General features: G+C 38.1%; 1 protein-coding gene across 3 annotated transcripts in view; it reads right to left on the reverse strand.

The window, feature by feature from the left end:
* The window catches only part of NCAPG2 (non-SMC condensin II complex subunit G2), a 44,282-nt gene extending 23,921 nt beyond the window's left edge, over positions 1–20,361 (reverse strand). For all 3 annotated transcript variants that reach the window (XM_069006420.1, XM_069006419.1, XM_069006421.1), the window contains exons 1-10: positions 20,263–20,361; positions 17,153–17,344; positions 16,026–16,140; positions 15,399–15,556; positions 14,532–14,666; positions 9,423–9,517; positions 8,508–8,577; positions 7,739–7,825; positions 5,574–5,669; positions 551–676 (exon numbers count right to left, since the gene is read on the reverse strand). In XM_069006420.1, coding sequence (XP_068862521.1) covers positions 551–676; positions 5,574–5,669; positions 7,739–7,825; positions 8,508–8,577; positions 9,423–9,517; positions 14,532–14,666; positions 15,399–15,556; positions 16,026–16,140; positions 17,153–17,344; positions 20,263–20,337 — 1,149 coding nt within the window. In that variant the 5' untranslated portion in view covers positions 20,338–20,361. The remainder of the gene's footprint in view (positions 1–550; positions 677–5,573; positions 5,670–7,738; positions 7,826–8,507; positions 8,578–9,422; positions 9,518–14,531; positions 14,667–15,398; positions 15,557–16,025; positions 16,141–17,152; positions 17,345–20,262) is intronic.
* Positions 20,362–24,440: the final 4,079 nt, after the last annotated feature.

A 24,440-nucleotide genomic window follows, 5' to 3' on the forward strand; every position in this document is an offset into this window, starting at 1 on the left:
GTTCCTAGGAAATGACATAAAAACTCTGAAATTCATTCAATTATCTGATGTTTACTCAGGAATCCCCAAACATTTTCTTAATGAAAACACTATGTCCATTCTCACCCATCTAGACTGGTAAGGAGATTTTTAGGTTATCTCCATTATACTTAATTTCAGAAGCATTTAGTAACACAGTACTGAACTTTCATTGAATGCTTCCATAGTAACTATGAAGCTCTCTCCCCCAGTCCAAGGTTAAATAAGGATCAAGATCCATTATTCATGTGTTCAATCTTTCAAAGGCATCTCTCATTCACAGATTAATGAATTACAAACCAAAATATTTTCTTTTGAGAGTTTAAAGTGGTATATAGCATCTGCAGAAAACATACTACAGAAATTTAAAATATTAGTTTATTTTTGTATTTTCTGCACCACAGACCTCTATCTCCCTACAAATGCTACCCAGAAGTTCCATAAATTTTAATTGCATCAACATTTAATCTTATTTTTTGAGTTAGCTTTGATAAAAGTTTCATTTTTAACATTTTAGTTTCATAAAACTTACAAAAAGTTCTTCAAACTGTTTCTGAATTTCATTGTCCATCTCTTCAACCTTAAAACTGGGATCACGAACAGGAAAAGCATCAACAAACAAAAATGCTGCATTTGCTCGAACTTCTGAGTTTCGGGCCTGTTACAATGGAGGAAAAAATATTTTTTCCATAAGGACAGAGTGTTAATATCCAAAGGTGTGTATCCTGTCAAACACTGTTCTCCAAACATTTTAACAAGTTAAGTGTTTTTAATTAAGTAGATGGAAAAGATGAATTTATAAATGGATAGAAGAACCTAAAGTCACATACGAGTTTTAATGTTTTACCTTATATTTCTGCCCATTCAGTAAAACCTGAGTTATTGTTACAATCAGCTTTCAAAGCATATCAGCTTCAATGGCCCTGAGGAATCACAGTCAGAATTCTCCTGCTTTCTGTAATGCTGAATACATTAAAGGCAGCTGGGGATTTCTGTTGGTGCCCTTAAAGCTCCTCTTCAGGACAGAAGACTCTTGAATTCAATCAGATTGAATTAATTAACTTGCTTGTCAAGAGACAGGTGATTTAATTGAAAAGCTCAAGCCTATTGCTTCAAGAAAATAGTATTTAGGAACTAAGTACCAGAAAGCCTGGAGAGTAACTTATCCAGCAAAAACATATTCATTTCTGCATCTCTGCACATAAGTAATAGCACCATGTTCTAAGGTCCAGGCAACTCATCAAAAATCTATGGGAAGCCTCTCAACCCTCAGAGATTTTACCACATTCAAGTTTTCTATGTACTCCACTACATATTTTACTGGTTGTAGAACCCCAAATGTAAAAAAAAAAAAAAAAAAAACAACAAAAAAAAAACTAATTAGACATTCATTCAGTGAAAGATAATTGACCCAGTGAACTCTTGAAGGACAGAAAAAAAAGAGCAGGCAATAAAAAGATGAAGAAATTCAAGGCATCTGTCTTGGGGTGACTTTCTGATGTGTATCCCATATCACTGCCCTATGCCCAGAAATTAATTTTTGTGCCTTTCTATGCCTTTAAACTGAGCCTGAGAAGGGGGAGGAAAAACTGAGCAAACTTTTTCAAAGCAGTTTGCAGCTTGTTCAAGGTCACACAGAGACAGAGACTTTTTTTCAGCTGTGGCAGGAGAGCGAGAGGGAAGGGAAGCACCCAGCTTGCTTTTCTTTCCAGCCAGAGCTTTCACCAGTTTTTTTTCCTCAGCTCCTTTTCCTCCAGAGAGTTGAACTTTTGTTTTCCTGGGACTTCGTTTTTTTCCTTTTCTCTCTGCTGGACTGTTCCAACATCAGAATACTTTGGGAGGACTTTCCACTGAGGCCTTGGCCCTGGAGGTGGGCCCACCACCCTGTCCCAGCTCCAAGGAGGGAGATCTACAGAAGGACTCTGAATTTTCCCCCAGGTTTCTCTCAGCAGAGCAGGAGGTTTTATCATTTAGCATTATTATCCTTTTCCTGTGTGTTTGTTAAATAAATAGTTTTTATCTCTTTCACTTTCCTTCAAGGAAAATTTATTTTTTCCCGAAGCTGGTGGGAGAGGGGTGGTTGTAGCCTGCCATCTATCAGAGGATTTCTAAATTTGGCCAAACTGGAACAGCATCACAAGGAGAAAGCTGAAATCTAACCACCAAACTGCATTTATCAAAGCAGTGCAGTGATTCAGAGCCTCTGCTAACTTCTCCTGGAAAGAAGGAAGAATTTTGTCCAGATTTTGAGTCCAATGAAAAAAAACCTCTCTCATACAACGAGCAAAGTAGGCCTAATCTTAAAGATGAGACAGGTCGGGGAATCTCTTGATTATTCTAATAATCTCATTTTCTTCTTTCCTTGTCATAAAGCACATTGAAATCAAAGGCAGGGAAAAGAAACACGGCAATAACCATGTAATATTTAGACTTAAATAAACTAATGACAAATAAAACCAGAAAAACACAAAAGAAATGAGCAACAATTACTTCATTTACAATCTGTTTTGGGTTTCTCTTCTGGACCAATCCTGATATGGTGGAGTAAAACCAAAACATTCCATATTCTTCAAGTCAACAAAATTAATAGGAATTCTAAACTGAATACTACAAAAGCAAATAAAGCCCATACATACTCGTTAGTTAGGGATTTGTGTTTTCCTTTGTTTATCACGGATAATGCAGACGTTCAAAGGTGAGAAGATCATAATTCTTAATTCTAAGCTACGAAGTTGAGAAAATCCTTCAACTTTGAGCTTGTCTATATCAAGAACTAACACATAACAAGATGATATGTGAATTCAGGGTGAAATAGCTCTTCTGCACTAACATTGCATGTGAGAATTAATTCAAATGTAGTTTTGTGCAATAACCTAGACCTTGTCTACCATAGCCATTCCAGAAAGTTAATTTCCATAACTTTTTAAGTACATTACACTGAATTCCATTAAACTCACTTTTAATTTTGAACTGAGTACCCACAGTTCAAATTCCTGCCTTTAATTAATTGGAATTTATCCCAAATATATTTGCATATTCAGGCTCATACAACGTCTTCACAGAGGTAGAACCTAAGACTTTAAATTCATGGCCTGTTTTAATCCACACTGATTTTTCCAGGCCAGAGCCTGCAGTTATTTAAATGACTAATATTTCTTTACCATTACGCTTGTACTATTCTGAGGAACTTTCAGAACCTTTTTAAACAATATTTTAATTTTTTCTTCAGTTAATTTTCATGGCTTTCTTTTAAATTTTATCTGGTCTTACAGGTTCTGAAATTCACTTCAAATTATTTAAAACACTGCTTCCCCAGAATATGTTAGTTTAAATGTGTGGGATGTTAAAAAAAAATTTAAAAGACAACCAAACACACCACTTTAAAGGAGTCACTTTCTTCAACAGCTTGAATTCCTGGAGGAGTGGTTCTTGACTTTTTCAGCTTGATAAGAAATAGCTTAATCACTACTTACCTCACACTAAATACCCATATTTTTATACCCATGTATCTTCTTATACTAACAGCCAATCACTGCACATCTCTTATGTTTGCATGACACTTGCTTTTCATAATAGGAACATGAAAAAAGATGGAGTTACATATGGGCTTATAATTATAAAAACTTAAAAGTTGCATCAAGGCTTATAAAATACGTGCTGGTAAAGGCCCCAAAAGAAGTTGTGCAATCTAAGTATTTGCAAAACAAGCAATTTAAGAAGAAACAGAGAACTGTGCATTACAAATGTGCATTCTCAGTTTAAAGATTGCAGAGATGAAATCAAGTGGTTTCAGGACGAACAGTTCTGGAATTTGGTGTATTCTTACAACTGAAGTATTTTTGCTTTCTGCAAGGAGGAGTAAATAGGCCTTGTATGTCCTTTCTGTTTCATAACCAGTGTTCTAGAACAGGATTTGTTCTTCACTATAATAAATTAGGGATATGGCTAAAATAGGAGCATCAAACTTGTAATCTAAAATTAAAGTGACATTTCAAGCTTTGGAGTAGAATCCATACAGTAAGGACAGTTATAAGCTTCCCTTCTTAGTTCAGTATCTTAAACTACTGGTTCAAAATGCCAAATAATTCATGCAGTACTGTATGATTTGTTCTATCAATGGAACCATCAGTGATGTGAAAATCATGAACAGCAGTTGTTAAAAACTTCAACCACTTCTGGAATCAGGAATTCTCCCACTGTCTTGCTGCAGATCAATCATTAACCATTTTTTTCCCCACAAGACACACCTTCTGTTGTATTTCTCCAAATAAATGTATGCAGATTTAATAGGGTTTGACAGAATCTTCCTCCAAAGTACTCTAGTCTTACATTTGTGTCCTGGGCCTTGGAAAGTGACTACGACCCTCCACCAACAGACAGCAACTCCCTTAAGAATGGAATACTGTCTTTTGTTAACTAACCAAAAATCAATTAAAACACCTATTCTTTTTAGAGACAGAAGTGTAGAAATTAAAGGAAGACATGCTTTGTAGCTATTTTTCTCTTGCACTAGGACATACATGTTTCATCCAGAAGGTTCCTTCTTATATTAGTTCTAAAGGGATGGGATCCAACCCTTACTTAAGGCCAAACAAGATACTGGGCTAGCAATGACTATGTTCATCTTCCCACCTCTACCAGAGGGTTCTGTTGAAACCAAATAGCTCTCAACTCCTTCCTGTAGCTCATAAAATCCATTGTAAACAACTTTTTAAGTTAATAGTAAATACTTTCAACTTTGAGAATTTCAAATACTTTTCTCATGGCTAGAGAAGATGCTGTATGACTGACCAATAAATGAAATGAAAAATGTTTACCAGAATTTAATTTGGCTGTATGTATACACTCTTACAAACAGGGATTTCACAATCTCAGACAAAATAAAAGCTGTTACCAAAGAAGGAAGCTTAGCTCATCTTAATCACGGAGTGTAACTGAGTAGACAAACTGCAATAGGTTGCCATTAGTCTGTGCATTCAATCCATAGGAGGACATACACACACTTACCAGAAAAGAACTAGAAGTAAGAAATTTTATTCTGAGTGCACATCCATACCATGAATGTCTGTACATACAATCAAACTAGAATAAAAGTTTTTCTAAATTAAAACTCTAATAAATTAATTGAGCTGTATTCTAAGGCTGGTAATTAATCAAAAGGTGAAACTAAAATATCTTCTGAACATTTCTGGCTTTGATCAATAAAACACTGGTAATTCCCTAAAGATCCTGGAAAACAGAATACAAGATTACACAGAATTTTCAAATTGAGAAGGTAAGAATACCAAGTGCAATCCTGGAAAGCACTCTAGGTACCTGTAAACAAAACTGGATTTTACAAGTAAATTATATTAAAAATTTAGAATATTATTGTGCATGCTATGCCTAATTACAACTTGCAAAGTTACTCAGCTACATCTGTGGTGTCAAACACTCATTTTGGTTTTTGTAGCTATTTCATTTTAAAAGCAAATAATAAAAACAGAAGATGTGGAAGGGACACAAAATTTAATAGTTGGAGGGAGACAGTCCTATTTTCTGAAAAGGATAATTACCTTCAGTGCTCTCCAGAGGATGGGTTGATACAATCTATAGAGCATTTCTTCAACTCCTTGACGAACTTTACTTTGTTTATGAAAATAACTCAGCATCTAAGAAAAAAAAAAAACAGGCCCAAAACATTCAAGAAGTAGTAAGGGGTTGTCTCATTTAATAATTATGTAACATCAGTGTTTTCATACTATGGAAATGATAAAACTAAACATATTAATTGACCCTATATTTTACTGAAAAGTCTCAAAAATAGTAAAATTGAATTGATCTAATAAATATAATACTTTATAACTTTATAGAGTCAGTAAGTTTGTATAAAGATCTACAGCTAAGAAAAAAACACGGCTAGAGAATTTCACAGCAGCAACTCATTTTTCCTTACTGTAAAACCTATTTTTAAAGTAACTGGCCGAAAGAGTTTGAAACCATGAAATTATGAACATCAGATAAATAAGCCTTTTCTCTGTTAAGAACAAAGGAACTTATTTGGTAAGTAGAATTATACAAATAAAAATGTACAAACCTAATACATTTTTTATGCATTGATGAAAAGCAAGTATCAGCACTCCTTGGGACTCAAAACTGTGCTTAATTAGCTAAAAATCCTGTTATTTTTGTATCTGAATTATGCAGAAAAGAAAGTGGAAGACCAGAGCAGAATATGAGAAAGGACATCATGTAACTTGATATGAAGAATTCCTCCACTTGAAACACTGGTCAGTTTGAGCTATGCTCTAAGGTTGGTAATTAATCAGAAAGTGAGACAAGATCATCCTCTGAACATTTCTGGCCTTGATCAATACAGCACTGATAATTCCCTGAAGATCTTGGAAAACAGAATACAAGATTACAAAAAATTTGAAAAGAAGCTGACCCTCTAGTGGTCAGTTCAAATTTATTCCAAGACCTACTCCACTTGCAGCTCACAGTCATATTTATTCACTGTCCTCTTTCAAGATCATAAGCCTCTGAGTCTGAAAACATGAAATGCTCTGTCAAAAGCCAGGAATCACAGAACAAGGGAATCCTACAGCTATGAGAAAACAAAACGGAACAAACCTGCTAAAAAACCAACACCAAAAATAAACAAAAAACCCCAATATAACATTGTACACTCGTTATGTATGTCAAGCTATATAGTACACACATTTTACACTCTAGAGTCTGTGTATTTGGAAGGAAGCATTGGGGGGGAAGGGGTATGGATCAAATACAAATGTCTTAAAAAGCTCTGTGCACTTCTCACTCTGCTTCAAATGTTCTGCCCATGACTAAAAGCCAGAGGTGGACAACTAGAATCAAGGCTTGTCCCTATAAACATATATAAACCCCCTATATATAATAAAAATTTAAAAAGCCAAGTTTAATTTCAGACCCATCTACTAAGTTCGCCTCCAGAAGGTTGTGACTTTTCATCCCTATGATCATCTATGGAAATGTCAGTTCTGTAGGTAAAGAAAGCATAGACAACAGACAACAAAAACTATTTCTGGCACTCTGGAAAATCCCCTTCTATTTCTACTTTTGAGCAGCAAAGAGAAGTCTGGTGCAAAACTATAAGCAGGTTCTTCCTACTGTTTCTCACAATATGCTATTTTTAAAGTATTTGTGGTGGGTTGGCCCTAGTCACCAGCTAAGCACCCACAGCCATTCACACACTCCCTACTCAGTGGGGAAGAAAGAGAATTGGAAGACAAAAGGAAGTGCAGGGGTCAAGACAAAGACAGTTTAATAAATGAAGTAAAGATGACCAAAAAAAGTCCCCAAACAAGTGATGCAAATGCAATCACTCGCTACCTGCCACAAGCAGACCAATATTCAGCCAGTCTCCAAGCAATGGCTGCCTCCCAAGAACCCACTTTCCCTCAGTTTGCTGAGGGAATGATGGTTGTATGGCATGCAATATCCTTCTGGTCAATTTGGGTCAGCTGTCTCAGCTGTGACCTCCCAGCTTCTTGCTCACAGGCACTGCTCAGCAGCAACCAGAACACTGGTGTGCCACCAGGACACCAAACACAGCCCCATACAGGCTGCTATGAAGGAAAGCATTTCCATTCCAGCCACACCTGGTATATAGTATTTTAGTATGAAATGGAAATTTTCCACTGTATAGCAATTGATCTCATTTTGATGCTACTAGCTCATGTCATGCTTTCCAGGAACTTACCTCTCTAACTTTAGAATGAACAGAAGAACTTCTGGGAAGATGAATTCCATGATGCATGAAATCCTGAATGCAGTTATATTCAAGTACCTACAGTAAAAACACACACATGCTCCTGTTAACACAATAAAACAATAGTAACTACTGCAGCTGTGCAACAACCGTATTTTTCCCTAAAACAAGCAACTGAAAATAGTATCTGGTATTATTTCTTACTTGGCTTCTGCTTGGCTCAAACTTTTCTGTGCTCAGAGCCTCAGTCTGCCTCAACTGATTTTCAAAATTTCAGAATATACAGTTAATCCAATAGTCAGAAGCTAAAGCAGGGTAAATAAGAATATTTGTTATCTGAAATTTTGCTCTAGCATTGTTGTGATGCTGTAATTATGCCTTTAATCACTTCCATGGAAATCCACAAAAACTAGATAAATACTTGAGCTATCAACTATACAGACTTGCACATACTGAATAAAAGCTTCAATAATTCATCTAACTGGTGTGTTTATGAAAAACACTGTGTATATGCATAGTTGTGTGAACCAATATTTCAGCAGCAGAATTAAAGGTGTTTAACTGCAGCTAAGCTGATCTCAGTGGGAAAACATTCAAAGCATGACATATTGGTACTCCTTGACAATGCTGAAGAGGCCCTTTCCTTAGGGAAATAATTCATTAAGGCTTGTTTAAGGCACCTCTCTGAGGTGGAAAGTCATGAGTCTTTCCCACCTTGAAACTCAAAACTATCCAAATGAAATTTCAAGCATAGTGTTACCTCTATGAATTCTCCGGACACCTTCTTCCAGGCCCTGAAGTAAACTTCTGAAATGTATTCCATCAAGGATCTGTATTAACATATAGAAAACACTGTCAAGAAAGCATATTAACCATATCTATGTACAGTTCATAAAGGTGAAATGTGAAGGTTTTTACGCATACCAATTTTGTTCTTAATCCTGTGCATCACCCTGATTTTTAGAAGAAGAAATTCTCTTTTTCAAGTCCACACCCATAACTACCACCTTAAACTCTTAATTAATGAACGCAAGCGCTATTACATGGTACTTGAAATATCTCTTATGGTGGGAAAGTCAAAACATTCACAGAGATACTTTATCATTTACGTCATGATGAATGCCTTAAATTCTTTATAGAGAAGTACAGGTATACATTATTTTACCTGAAAGCATTAGAAAGCCTCTGATTTTAATGCAAAGAATCACTTCTGCAATATTTCACTGAATAATCAAAGAAAGAAAGTCTCCATGTTTTCATCCATCAGCCAAGTTCTCAGGCTACGATTGATCCTGCAAGTCACCTCTTATTAGAATGTCTGCATATAGAATCCTATCAAATTAATTTAGAGGTTGCTCATAGGAAAAAACAGAAACACCCTACAAAAGAAGAAATGGACCTGCAACCCTCACACAAGCACTGCAAATTTCTATCAAAGTCATTTGCTTTAGCTAATGGCAAATAAACATTTACTACTCCTATAATTGTATGCCCAGGCACATCAGAGCAACTATTAAATGAAGTTGCTGAAACAATATAGCAGTTATATTCAGAAGATTCGAGGGTTTCTGGATCCTGGTATATTATTTCAATACACGAGGTATTTTTAGAGAGCGAGACAAACAAGATTTTGGACAAGCTCTTCCTAATTAAGTACTCTAACTAGGATGCATACCTTGGAAAGAACTGTAATTGGTTTTTAACAGTTCCATGTATCATTTTAATGAAGTTTACATTCCAGCTGAACAAAAAACTCAGGAATCTTCTTCCCTGTGGGGAGGGGAAAAGAGGAAAAAACAAAGGGAAATCAAACCTCAGAAGAATACTCAATTTAAGAGGTACCTCAAAAATCACAAAGGAAACTACATCTTTAATTTTAAAATGCATAGGTGAAACAGAAAAAAAATTTAAGATTCTTAATTATTAAACAGAATTCAAGCATTACTTTTATTCATACTGTAGAAAAAACACAGAACAAATGAACATGTGATCACCTATCTGCCTCCATTCCTTCAATGTCCATTCTGTTTTGGTGTGACTTCAAGCAGCATTCCAGAATGGTAACAGACTGTGCAACTCAGCACCCTCATCAAAGCCAGATCACTGAGCTCTGCCAAGTGCAATATCATTCCAAGACAACGCTGGAACGACGGTGAAGGGATAAATAAAACACTACCAGCACTGGACACAGGAACATTTTTAACAAAGCCACAGAGAACAGCTGGGCCACTGAGGAAATTAAATGTTCTGATCAGCAAGGACAATTCCTTTCCTCTTGCCACATGAAAGGTAATATTACAAACCTCCTGGAGCTGCTTTCATTCATGAAAGCAGAAACATTATTTTTCCCAAATTAGTTTTCTTCCATCTTATCAAGTCAGGAACAATGATGACAAATCTGATGAGCAATAGAATTTTGCAATAAAAGGCAGTGGAAGGCTGTGGATGAAGGAAATAAGCCAATGCTCTTCCAGAATCAGCAAGATCTGCCCAAAGAATTGGAGCCTTACACAGTATCTGTACAGGCAGCCTCACTCTGACTTAGCTTACAGATGAAGTAGTGGCATCCAGCTTCTAAGACTTAAAAATGTTTGATCATACTTAAGGGTGAGTCAGCCAGTTGTAAGAGTCCTTTGTATCTGTCAGCTTTCTAGCCAAAAATAAATTAGGAAAATTAATAAAGGAAGTGCCATAGTAAAGAACACATTGGCAGAAGTGCAAAAGGGTCACTGAACAATTAGCAGAGGTTCAGAGGCAATTCCATTGAGAGTTGGACCAAGAGTTGTGTTCACACCTAAGACAAAGACAAAAGAGAGAAAATAGAATGCCAGTCACACTAGGAGTTGGAATCTCACAGAGCAGGGGAGGGAGAAGGAAACACATAGTTGGAAACTGCCCTGTAGTGCAATTGATAGCTGAAATGCCTTTAAGTGAAGAAGTAATTCAGAAGCTCATAAAAATCAAGACCTAAAGGCTAAATACAGCGTCAAGATTCTCGCCTACAATGGAATCCTTCCTGTTGTCAACGAGAGTTGCCTCTATCTCCAACTTTGGTGGCCTAATATCAATATCCAGGAGTCCCACTTGGCACGTCACACATCAACATCCCTGACAAAACAAAAGGTCAAGGGAGTCTTGACCTACAGCTCTTCCCTCAATAAGGCAAGGATGAGGAAAAATTTGAACTCACCTCATCTGCTACAACCCCAGAAGCAAGACAGATGATAAAAAGCCAAAAAACAGATTTCAACCAATTCCTTTTAGCCTTAGGTTTCAAAAGATTGAGCCTGCTCCTGAAAATTATGGTAAGTGCCTCTAACTTAATCTGCTGCTTGTGAGTAATGGATCTGAAATAATTACTGGTATCAACATTCTCATTATCATGACATGTAAACTGGTGATAGGTGAATAAGACTGTGAACTTGTCACCTTTGGGATTAATGCAGTATCAGAATGTTGGGACACAGAGCACGTGGCTTTGTTCTATACACACACAGAAGGTTAGCAAGGAAAGAGAATACAAAAGACCTACCACAGTAACGTGCTCTGCAGGCTCTGCAGCTGTTGGACTGGAAACCCCATCTGAACAAGAATGTTTTCATAAATCACATAAAGTCAGAGGATCACTCCACTAATGCAGCCTGATAATAAGCCTCTGAGAAATACTACTCTGTGTTGAATAGCACAGCCTGGGAAGGCAGAAACACTGAACTCCCTGATCTAGCAATGAGGTATAAATGTGCAATTCTCTATCAGTTTAATCTGATTTAGAACTGATACACTGCATTCCTGACCCTTCCCTTCCTTCAGCCTTGTGTATGATGAACCATTGCAGACAGTTAATCTGTCTGAAAAACAACCTTACTAGGAAAAAACAGCCACCTCCTTCAATCAACCCATGGTATTACTGCTTGAACATTATACTTTGGAAAGGAAAAGAGGAATGCTAGCCCATGGCAACACAGGATCATTTCAACCTGAAGTTACAGCAGCTGAAGCTGCTATGGTGCTGTGCTCTGGGATATGTACTCTAAAAAACTAGGAACTGTAGGACAAGTCTGCAGGCACTAAAGGGAGTATTAGGCCTGATATACAGAAGCTCAGTTTCGCATCATAGCAATTCATATAACATGGTGATATTTGGTATTACTACGAGCATTTTAGCAGCAACACAGGATGCAAGAAGAAGGTCCAGTAGAGATACTGGGGGAGTGTTGGTTGGTTTCTTGTTGCTACAATCTACCAATTAGTGAAATGAGCCAGGAAGGGAAATTAGAGAACACACATGAGGTGTGTTATCACTGCAACTGAACTCCCACAGCACGCAAATCCCAAACAAAAGGACTTGCAACAGAAGTGCAGTGCTTTGCAAAAGAAAATGCTTTGAACACTTTGAATCTCCTGTCTGCAGAGCTAGGAACATCCAAGCTGGTTACCATTCCATTCCTGGAAAGTCATATATTGAAGCTGGATTTCTGTTCACAAACTGAGACAAGTGAATTTGGATGTTTAAGTCCCTAAAATGCTAATTGTCTGAAGAGTGATCCATGTCATCAGCTGTTTAGTTACTGCTTTATGGAACTGAATTGTTCTATTGACTCTGCTGACTAGGGTTAATACAGCACACACCCTAAGCACAGCACAATTTTCCATGCCCAGATGGTTTTCCAGAAGGCAGAGATCTATGACAGTGTTTTACGTGCCAGCCCCACATGGATGTCTGAGGCAACTTAGGTCATTTAGTGTAGCATGGGTCATTCATTTAAGCAATCAAGTCCTTCCCAGGACCTGTAGTGATTATGCTCCTGCACAGATGTCTAAACTTATTTCAGACACTTAATTTAACTGAACCCTGTCCTGGGATCTTTCCAGAATGGGTTATGGTTCTCCTTTTATTTTGAACTCTTATCCTCCAGGATGTAACATCACTTGTGTATTGGGCTGGCATGGCAAGGTTTTGGTAGTGGAGGCCAGCAGAGGTTGTTTCTGTGAGAAGCTGCCAGAAACTCTCCCCGTGTCCAATAGAGCCAATGCCAGAGGGCTCCAAGGCAGACCCACCACTGGCCAAGGCTGAGCCATTAGGCAACAGCTGGGAGCTGCTACTTTCAGTCAGTCCTTCCAGCCAGAAAGTGAAGAATCCAGAATCAAGGATTTAAACCACTAATGATCAGATGACAGAGCAGAGAGTGCAGTAAGGTGCTCTCTATATCTACCTAGAAAGAGACAGTCCTATGAAAATGCAAACATGACAAAATGTCAAGAATCAGAAATCACTGGGAGAGCAAAGAGAAAAATCCTGGGCAGAGAAGTGAATGTGCGAAGTGTGGCCAAATTTGCACATTCTTGTAGAGCAAAGGGGATGAGTTTTAATATGGCAGGAAAAATATTCATTACCAAGTCTGATTGCCACTGCTTTTTTCCCCTCATATTTAAAAAAAATCAAAACCAAAAACAAACAAGCAAACAAAAACCCACATAACAAAACCACAACTTATATACTGAAGGCTGTGTTTCACTCAAAGATTCAAGGTGCAATCTTCCTTTAGAAAAGCTGTGTAGTAATTAACATGTAATACTAAAAGTCTCACACAACTTGGAAGAAAAAAATAACTACAAGAATTTGCTTCTGAAACCTAGATAGCAGTTGTATTTTACATATATAATTACCAAGTATTTACTGTGCCTATATGAAGACAAAATATTAAAATTATACAGTGGATTTGAATATAACAGAAGAAAAAACCATATAGAATCAAATATAGCTAATGCATTTTAAGTACTGGGACAAAGAACACACACAAGTACACACTTTTTCCAGAGGGCAAAAAATCACCTAAAATGAAATACACCAAGGACACAAAACTAATTGCAAACTCTGTCAATATAGTCTTACCTGTCTTTTCTCTTTCCACCCATATTTTCTCTGTTTCCATTCCCAACTCTCATATTGTCTTAGTACATCCCAATTTTAGTCAAAACTAAAATAGCTTAAAATATGATATGTAAGTAACAAAAAACCCACCAACTTTGTAGCAAGTATCCAAATCCTGCTCTTTCAAACATTTCACCTAAGTCCTTTGCTACCTCCTTTTTCAAGATGCCATATCCTCATACTGCCATATTAATGCAGCAATCTCAGAGCTCATTTTATGACAGAAGTTCATATATTCCATAGGAAAAGGAATATATCTATTTTAGATGCAGGGAGGAGTCAGAACTTCAGAGACAAAGTCAGGTGGTCTGGTCACCTAACCAGAAAACAGGCTTGGACACCACTGTCCTGGTGCACAGACACAATCTAAAAACAACAAAACAGCAACTGTTCACTAAGAGAAATACACGTAGTTAAATAAAATAATTCTCATTTTTCTGTGAAGTTGGTTTCTTTTTATGCTTTTAAAACAAAATATGGCAATGCAATCTTCTAAATGGAATCATTTAGAACGAAAATTATTTTGCTACAGTTACTTGTCTTCAATAAAAGAAAAACTGCTATAAAAGAAGAGAATTACACCACAGAATGATTTTAAGTATCAAGGGAAACGCAATGGAAGCAAAGCACTTGATTTTTATTGCCTCGAGATACAAGAACTGGACAGAAGATTTAGACATACACTTTCACACTTCAGGCTGGAATAGAAACAAGTTTTTCCAGAGAATCAACCATTTATAGCTTGGAGCCAGAGCTGATGTGTCTCATGTTGCTACCTACTGTACTGTAAAACTATTAAAAGCGACCAAAGCTAACTGGCACAAAACCACAGTAAGATAAAAGTTGACTTACCTCTTCTTTGTTAATGTATTTTACACTCATAAAACACTGAAGTAACAAGTCTTTGACTTCATTACTCTCCTCTGAATCATAATCAAAACAAAGTAATGTCTGATGTAGATTCCATACACGAACTATATCTGCACCCTGACAGGAAAGAGGAAGCCCACATTAGAGAGGAGTAGGCATAGTTTTAATGCAAAGAGGCATTGAAAGGATTTTAAATAATGAATTTGAAATGAATTGTTACAGACAGATTTTTAGGTTGTGAAATTATGAACATTAATTTCATCACATTACTGGGAAAAAAAATACACATAACTGCAGAAATTCTGACTTCCAACAAATGAGGACATGCTCAAGTACAGAAACAAAGTTGCCATTTCATGCAAAATACATTAAAACCACACCATTCCACTTTAAAATCCATACAATACATACAGTTAACAGGGAAAAACAGAAGAAAGAAATAAGGATACATCTATTTTGTTAGTGCAAAAGATGTGTATCACAATACTACAAGTAACTCACACATCTTGAAAAAAGAATTTCAGACAAATAGAAAATAAAAATTATTTGTAGACAAATAAAGAGCAAAGGAAGATGAAGCTTCCCTCAAAAGTCTCTATGCATAGCTGAACATAGTACTTCCAATCTGAACTGACAAAAAGAGTTAATTTCTATAAAAACCTTGGCCATTGGACTGGACAAAAGAGTGAAAAGATTAAAAGGAATGCAAAAGAAAAAAATCCAGTTCACTTGTGAAACTGATGCCAAAAATCTTTAAAATTTGTTCTAGAGAAGGCAGTGTTTTATTGGAAGGATTATCTTTGTGGAAATATTCAGTATAACCTGAAAGTCAGTATAGCCTCAGCATACCGTAGCAGCTTTATTCAGGCTTTTTCTCAGCAGAATGAAAAACAGAGGCTTCCCCAGCTGCTCCTTCCTTTCCAGTCCCTTCTCCCACCACATTTCACAAACACGTTGGATAGCGTCCTGTAGGATTTTTTCAGATGCAGGTAATGCAGGAAGAATACCTACAAGAGTAATTAAATAATTATTTACTGCAATGAACCAAGTCATTCCTGTGAAACAGTAGTCTGTTAGCACACTAACTATCCCTCACAGTGTCAGCTAGCTCCTGCCACATTTACACACCTTCATGGCTTATGCAGTATTTAGGCAACTCTAAGGTTTTGCCCAAGTTTTTGGATCAGTAACAATGAAGTACTGAGTTTCCCTTAAAAGTAATGTAAGTCACAGGATAATCAAAGTTATATTCCATTGGGTGAACAGCTGGGAGAAAGAAAACCATTTACATTCCAACTTCTAAATTGTGCAGCTGATTTTTAAGCAAACGCTCCCTTAATTTTGTCTCATAAATACGAGCTTAAACCAGTACCAACTTTTCTCCTGTGAATTCTGTTTGATAGGCCAGCTGGATTTCAGTCAGATCAAAGAAACAGTCTCTGTAAAATGCTGCGTTCTGTACAGAGAAGTACTCACGATTTAGTATAAAAACGCATTCTACAAGAGCTTTGTAGTTTACATTTTCATCCACTGCAGGTATGGAAGCAGTAACAACAGCTGCCACTCCTTGGATCACTGCTACAGTTTGTTTCTGAAAGAAAGCAACGTTGAGGAAACACTCCTGCAGTTTATTTTGGACTCAGAAAATAATTCCAACAAGAAATAAACCTTAGCAACAGAGAGCAAAGCTGAATTGTTATTATGCTTCCACTTTGAAAAAGGAGCATACTGGCACCCAAAACCTACCAAATAAGAGGCAAAAGCATAGATTTTTAAAGTACATCTTTTCAAAAAGTTTGGAAAGAGTTTTCAGCTCCAGCTAGTAGATAAACTCTGTGACTGTACATGTGCATCCATTCCTGCACTAAAATCCTCATCTGCAGCAAAGCACCCACTCAAACACACATCCATTTCAGAGCTGAAAAGTCCCTAACTAGCAGGGTCTTGTGCAACTCAGAAATGTTTACACCTGGTAACCTCTCCAAGTGTGTGATTCTACAGGCCTCTGAATGGATGACTGTTTTTTCTACAAGCCTGTAGGTTTCTCCAATGATTTCCCCACTGTATTTCTTTTTTGCCTCCAAAATTAAATGACCTTTTCCCCCAGTATTCTCAAGGCCACATAGACTACAGCACAGAAGGCAGTATATGTGGGTCTGAGTCAGAAAAACTCGATATATTCTACATTTGTGGAAAGGGCAGTCAAATCTAGATTTCATGATCTTCGTTCAATAAAATGACATCACAAATCAGGTAGTGAATTTCTTATACTGTATGCCAGATACTTAACATCTGCAATATTAACATTCACTTATTGAAATAAAGACGTACAAGCAGCCCCTCCAACACTACTGAGAAAACTAACTCACATCTTTCATAACTAAAATTATCAGCAGATCTAGTCTTTTATAGTATAGACCAATCATAAGTTCAGATTAACCCATGCATAAATTAAGTCCTTTAAAAAATGGGCAGGAAGGTGATATTTGGAACTGATCTTATTTGATAACTCTTGCATGTTTTCAGCTGTTATCAAAATATTCCATTTTATTTCCCAAAAATCATGAAACATTCATCACCTTTTCATTTTACAAGATTCTTACCATTCCTGGAGCTATCTCAATTTCCATGTCACCATCACATTTATCATCTCCAGTCCTGTGCCATGTTTCCACAGGGCTCTCCATCAAGCTCTCTCGCAATAGCTGTGTCAGTCTCTGCCATAGCACTTCTTTTTGCTTCCTTGGCAATTCTTGAAGCAGCTCATTCAAGTCAAAATGATCAAATGTATTTTTCTATAAATGGTCAGAAGATACCACATAATTCCACATCAGTGAAGTGGCTTATATTTCATTATATTTTCTACAATTAGTGGGGGTTTTTACATTAATTATTAACTGACATTCCTCTGCAGTTATAGAGGTAAAATACCTTCTAGAAGTTATACTTTTTTAAAAATAGCATAAGGAATGTCTGCTACTTAACTCTTTATCATGAAGCAAGACTGCTGCTTTTAAGACAAAAGTCTTTAGCCCTTGACAGCAATGAAGACAATTCCATACCCTTAGCTATGAAGCTCAAAACTGCACAGAATTTAAGTCCCTGATCATATCTTTGCTGTCTTAAACATCGATTGATGATGGCTGTTGAAAGAAAATCCTTAGGCAAGGACTGGAAATGTAACAGTCAGTACAGCCATAGGGACAGCACTAATCTGGGATATGATCTGCACACACCAGACCTCAGCACACTGCACTGTTTTAAAGCCCCCCATCAAACCCAGCTCCTGAGCGTGTTAACCCCACACCTCCTGCTGAAGCCCTGCTAACAGGGAAGCCACCATCAGTCTCCAGTAAAGACTGCACTCCAAGACTGATCTGAACTATTTCCTCAGAAGGACTTGGCTAGAAGAATTTACCTCAGAGACACAGGGAGTCTGTTAGCATCAAAGAAAGGTAGGCAGCCTGCTAGGAAAGGGAATATGCAGAGAGAAGATGAGATAATTTCTGAGATGCAATTTGCAATACTGAAGTGAAGTTTTACTGGATCAAAAACACTTCAGAGGAAAGAGGGAGAATCTCCATGATCTTGAAATAAATATATTTTTAGTTTGCAGCTACACTGCAAGGCATCAAAAAGTCGAAGAAAAAAACAGAAAAGAATGAAAGAAGCAGCAATAAGTATTAGGAAGTTCCCAGAAGGGTATGAGAAGAAAGATCCTGTTACATATTTATAAGAGAATTTCTATTCTATTCTACAGCTGGAAATAAATACAATAAACCAAAGGCCTCACAGGGAACTCTGCAGCCCTCTGCTTCAAACAAACCCAAAAGACAGGATATTAAGATTGTACTGTTTTGAACAGAAAGAATGAATTCATAATAGGACCAGAGCTTTTGGATCTTTCTTTGGGATGAGATAGAATTATTCCAAAACCTATAAAGGCAAAGGATGACAGTGAATGATAATCATATCTGTGATTCCTATTTTTCTGTCTAAGAAATTACGTCTTTTCTTGAATTAGAATGGGATTTAGTGGAAAAAATTAACAGCACCTGTTGAAGATCTCAATGAACAGCACCACAATATGACATTTTTAAAAGATTATGAAGAAAAAAAATGAAAAGCCCACAAGAAATCTTGAAGGAAAATTAGCAAACCCCTGGAATTTTAGAAGACACAGATGAACCTAAACACTGAGAGGAAGGAAAAGAAAAAGTTCAAGGGGGAAGTAAGGGGGGTGAGAGTGTGTGTGGAAAACAGACACTGAAAGAAACAGGAGTGCTAAAACCAGAACTTTCAAAAAAGTTTAAAAGGCAAATTCTAAGGCTAGAGCACCAAATAAGTGGCAAATATAATACAAAATCTAAGGAAAGCAGTGAGCTTTAATGACAATTTATTTGACCACAGGATCCTCCAGAAAACCAGTCTAGAATTTGTCAAGGGAGATCCTAAAAGGAGGACCCTCATACTAAGACAAGACAAGGTCACACATCCTCCATCACTGAAGGTTTCAAAAGGAAATTAATAAAATAACTCTAGTCTCTTGGATAGTCTAAAATTCATCTGGATATTCATGTTCCCTTATGCTACAAAGGCATGAAGACAATTTTAATCAATATACTCATTGTGGCTGGTGACATAGTTTCCAGAGATACTGGTAATAGCTGAAAACTGTTGCGCAAGAACTCCTGTGAATTGGTGATGAAAAATAAAAGGATGAAAAAACTTTTAATCCAAATAGCTCAAGGCAGTTAAAATAAATTATTGAATGCAGATGGCAGAATCAACACAACCAAATCAACTGAAAAGGAAACACTGCAAGTGAAAACTAAAATTAATTAATTTTTGTTAAAATGTTTAGATTTAGGTAAAAACGGGAAGGATGTCTTTAAGCAGAGGCAATCTGGTAATAAAGTTGCTATGTATAACTACATACAAGAACACAAACGAAAGAAATAGCAAATTGCTTGGGGAAAGATTCGGTGATGTTTGGGAGACAAACTTTTGTAAGCTTATTATACAAAACATGATTGTGGGTTTAATACAGTTGCTACATTAAATCAGTTCATGCCTTTGTGCACCTAGAGGTCAACTGAGGTCAACTTCTTTACCCTGATCCAGGTAATATTAGGAAAATACCCATTAAAAGCTTAAGAAACTAACTTGACAATACCATTTACAGAGAGCAGTCTACCCCTTCTCTAAAGCAGTGACAGAAATAACAATTCAAGTAGAATTAAATGTAGACCAAAGAACAAGTAGACGGGCCAAACTATCAAATGAATGAACACTAGTGAAACACAACTCTGCTATGTTTGTACATCAACTCACATTCATTATATACCAATAAACTTCCTTAAGTTGAAATTAAAAAATACAATACTTCATCAAGTTAGTGGTTTTTTTTAGTACTACCACAGTACTAATAATTTATTTTTTTTAAAGTAAGCTATATGCAGAACAACCAAATGACAAAAAAAAAGCTGGTTTATAAATATTCATATTTCAGATTCCACAACATTTTCAGCCTATATTCCTTCAAGTGCCATTTGAACTTATTTTCTACAGCAATTATTCCCACACATCTGCAAGTACCAGACAAATAGTTTCTGTCCCTTTGTCACACTACTGCACCCGTAAGAGACTTATGACTCCATAAGTGATATATATATATATATATATAGATATAGATATACATTGGCTCACTTACAGGATTCTGAGTGTAATGCAGGAAGTCTTCAATGGACTCTTTAGACACAACTTGCAAAAATGCTTCGTGTTTCATTGTGGAATTGTTTCCCCTAATTTATAGAGAAACCATAACGTTAGAGAAGGCACTGTATATCAAAACAAGATCATTTTGGTCTCAGTTGTAGCCATATATCAGCTACATACATAGCATTTATATATATATATGTTATATATTACATTAGTTATACATGCATTCCACAACTAAAGAAGTTTTTCCCTCCAACATATTTTAGTTATCTGAATCAGCATTTGGATTCACAACACCAGTAGGCTGCAGAGATTGCTTTCTTTCTAGTTTCTTTTGCAGAATAAATTTTTAATGGATACTTTGATTTTTAAAAAGCACAGTGCATTCTCCAGCACACACCCACTATTTAAGCCGGCCATCATTCCCGACAACAGTATTTATTTGCATAAGAAGCACTGAGGGATAGTAAAATGGTGTCTCCTTTTCTCTACTCTCAAGTGAAAACTATGGGAAATGGGCAAGGCCACCAAGGCCATTAGCTCACGTAAACATTCCTCTACCCTAGGTGTCTCCTGACATGCTTTTCCAGTTGGGAAAGGGACTTACACAGCCCTTCGTGTGTGTGAAGCCACAACACGGAACGGGGCGGGGGCCGCTCTTGGGCCCGTCCCGAGTCACCCGAGGGCTCCCTCAGAGCCGCACGGGACGCTTACCTTCGGGCTCCCTCAGAGCCGCACGGGACGCTTACCTTCGGGCTCCCTCAGAGCGGCACGGGACGCTTACCTTCGGGCTCCCTCAGAGCCGCACGGGACGCTTACCTTCGGGCTCCCTCAGAGCCGCACGGGACGCTTACCTTCGGCTCCCTCAGAGCGGCACGGGACGCTTACCTTCGGGCTCCCTCAGAGCCGCACGGGACGCTTACCTTCAGCTCCCTCAGAGCAGCCGAGCCCTCCTGGATCCGCAGGATGCACTGACAGCACCGCGGCGCCGCCTCAGCGGAGCGGAACGAAGCCGGCGGACTCGCGCGTAGGAGAAGAGCCCGCGGCGCACAGCGGCACCGCCGGAGGAGACACCGACCTCGGGAGCCGCTCGAAAGGGACACCCGTGGACAGCCCGGGACACCCCAGCCCCGCTCGCCCGCCGGGTCCGTCCCTCACCCGCCACTTTTCGAATCGTCCCGCGGCCGATGTTGAGCGCGCGCCGCGGAACTCCCGTCTCGTCTCGCGAGACCTCGACCACCGCCCCACCCTTTCCCGCGCCCGGCACCGCTGAGGGCGGGGTGGGGAAAGCCGGCCCCGGAACTCCGCGGGAACACGGGACGGTGTTCAAAACTCACAGAATCACAGAGTCAGCAAAGATGGAAAAGGCCGCTAAGGTCATCGAGGCCAATCTATGGCCGAACATTACCAGGTCAACTAGACCATGGCACTGAGTGCCACTTCCGGTCTTTCCTGAACACCTTCAGGGACGGTGTGCCTCCGTCCCCTCCCTGGGCAGCCCATTCCAATTCCTCCTAATGTTCGACCTGAACCGCTTCTGGCGCGTGCTGTTGTCTGCGGGAGAAGAGCCCGACTCCCCCCTGGCTAAACCCTCCTTTCAGGGACCTGTAGAGAGCGATGAAGCCCCTCCTGAGCCTCGTCTTCTCCAGGCTGAGCCCCGCCGCTTCCTCAGCCGCTTGTAGGATTTGTGCCCCAGCCCCCAGCGCTGAGCAGCGCCTGTGCCCGCAGCGCCCGGCCCGACCCCGGCAGCGCCCCGCGGGCGGCGGGGCCGCGCTGAAAGGCTCCTTCCTCCGCTGCTTGCACCAACACAGGCTGGCTGGAGACACGGCTGGTCCCGGAGGAGCATCCCATCACTTACCCAGAGACAGCTGCCAGGGTTCAAACCCCCCCACCACTGTTCCCTTTCTGTACCTACCTCAAAAGTGTCAGTGCTTCCAAACGGGGGGTAAGCCACGCTCAGTTAAATTCATGTTCACGCTTAAGAACACAGTATTCCTTCTTCCATGGATCTCTGGTAATGTCGACATTTACAAAAACATCACCCATTTGATTACACTGGTGGCTTTTTTCTCCAATAATGTTATTGTTGCTATTGCTGACCTCTCCGCCTTTACTCACAGTCCTGGTGAACAACATAAGTATTTTGCACTCTTCGTCCAAAGCAATCAAGAGTTAAACAGCCTACGTGCCAGAATGTATAGGAGACTGTGTAAGCCAGATGATATTCAGACTTTGATAACTAAGGATTTTTTTAATATATCAGGAAGTTATGTCTTCTGTTTCTTCTTTGCAGTGTTTGGAATTAGTTAGATCTTGAATTCTGTGATATTCCCCATTCCATTTGTTTGAGCTCTTCTGCAAATCAAAACCAGTCAAAGTGTCTTGTTAAGGGCTTAATTTGTATTTTTCCATTTGGCATTTTCAGTAGCATAATATTTCTCTGTGTTGTTGGCTGTTCAGAAGAGAGAGGTGCATGACTGAAATAATTTGCTTTCGGTCTGTAGAAGCAGTACAGCATGTGCTGCTTTACTGTGCAAACAAACAGAAAACCAACTGCGATGTCTATAAAAGTTCTCACATCTGGACTTTTCAGGATTGTAGTTTTAAAAAAATATTACATAATTCAGATTTTATTTAGTATTAAATGTAAAAATTCACTCCTTTTAAAAGTAGCACTTACCTCTTCTGCTGTTTTAATTTTTAACATAGTCTTTGTTAATCACCCTGCCTTTCACCGATTTAGATTATATTAAAAATTAAGGTTTTTCACATTCTCTGCCACATTTATTTGAGATAAGAATCTGGCTTGTTTCAGATCCTGTGGACCTGACTTAATTTCCCAATTAGGTATTCAGCTAAGTGCGAGGAGCCTGTGAAACAGTTTGCTTGGAATAAGTCGCATCAGCATACCTGTAGAATTGTAAAAGCAAATAAAAATGTGCAACACTTGACATTTATACATTGTGCTAATGTCTGCCTATATTGAAAAATTTCTGCATATATTAAAAATCTTTGTCATTTTAGATCCAAACTGATGACTTATCATGACTCTCATAGACTGAATATTTCATTAATACCTTGATTAGTCTTCTAATTAGATGCTACAGTAGTCACCTGGTTACTGTTTATTTCATCAGGCACGCATCCATTTAGCAAACAAACTAAAACGTATTTTAGCTTTTAATTTCTGTTGCATAGCAACCACAGAATTATTTTTTTCATAGTATTGAAACTAGAAGTTGACACAGATAACAACAGGCTGAATAACACCAAGTGATTCATTTTAAAGGACCACATAGAGAAACCAGAGGCAGAATAATGTTTTCTAGGTTTTTTCAAGAGCTGTGCATGAACTGCAAGCTAGTAATAAACCTGCAATTCTATTTTCAGTTTCTCTAATCTTCTCTCTTTCAAGAGTACCAAATTACATGCCTCTCTTTGACATATCTGTTCATCTGTTCAAAAATAATCTATACCCTGTGATAATAATCTCATATTTATTATCATTTTCCTGTCAAGTTAAGTTAAGGCAAAAATGAAAAATGGGCCTTTCGCACATGGTTGCTGAGCAACAGCAAATAAAGATTTGCTTTTGTGCTACTGCTCCATGAACCAGTCTTTATTCTTGTTGGTGGCCTGCACTAGAGATCTCAGTTACAAATGGCTCACACCAGAATATCGTTGTTTGGGCTAGCACAAGCATTCCATTTTAACCTATAAGAGTCAACAATATAAATAAAAAATAAACAAGTAGTTCCCTGAATGCTAGACACCTTCTTAACAATATTTTCTTATATTTACAATGTTATTTTCTAGATAATAGTTTCTTATGAGATTATTGTACACATTATCTACTACCATGTTAGAGTGGTAACTCCCATTTCTTTTTCTTCAAATATGTAATAAAATTTGTTATAGTTAATACAGTATGAACAAAATCTGATCATCCTCTGAGGCAGGCTGTTAATAATTTACATGCATTCATTTCCCTTGATTTTTTTTTTTTTTTGATCTTCACATACTTTGATAAATAATCCGAACAGCATGGGAGAGAGATGAAGTTTCACACTATTCCACTTCTCCAGATCTCCCCTTGCCTGAAGGTAATCCTGCCAATCATGCCATCCTTTATTCAGAGGCAACTGTCACTTCTCAATGCTGGTGTGATTA

Source organism: Aphelocoma coerulescens, chromosome 2, assembly GCF_041296385.1.
Source record: "Aphelocoma coerulescens isolate FSJ_1873_10779 chromosome 2, UR_Acoe_1.0, whole genome shotgun sequence".
Classification (NCBI taxonomy): domain Eukaryota; kingdom Metazoa; phylum Chordata; class Aves; order Passeriformes; family Corvidae; genus Aphelocoma; species Aphelocoma coerulescens.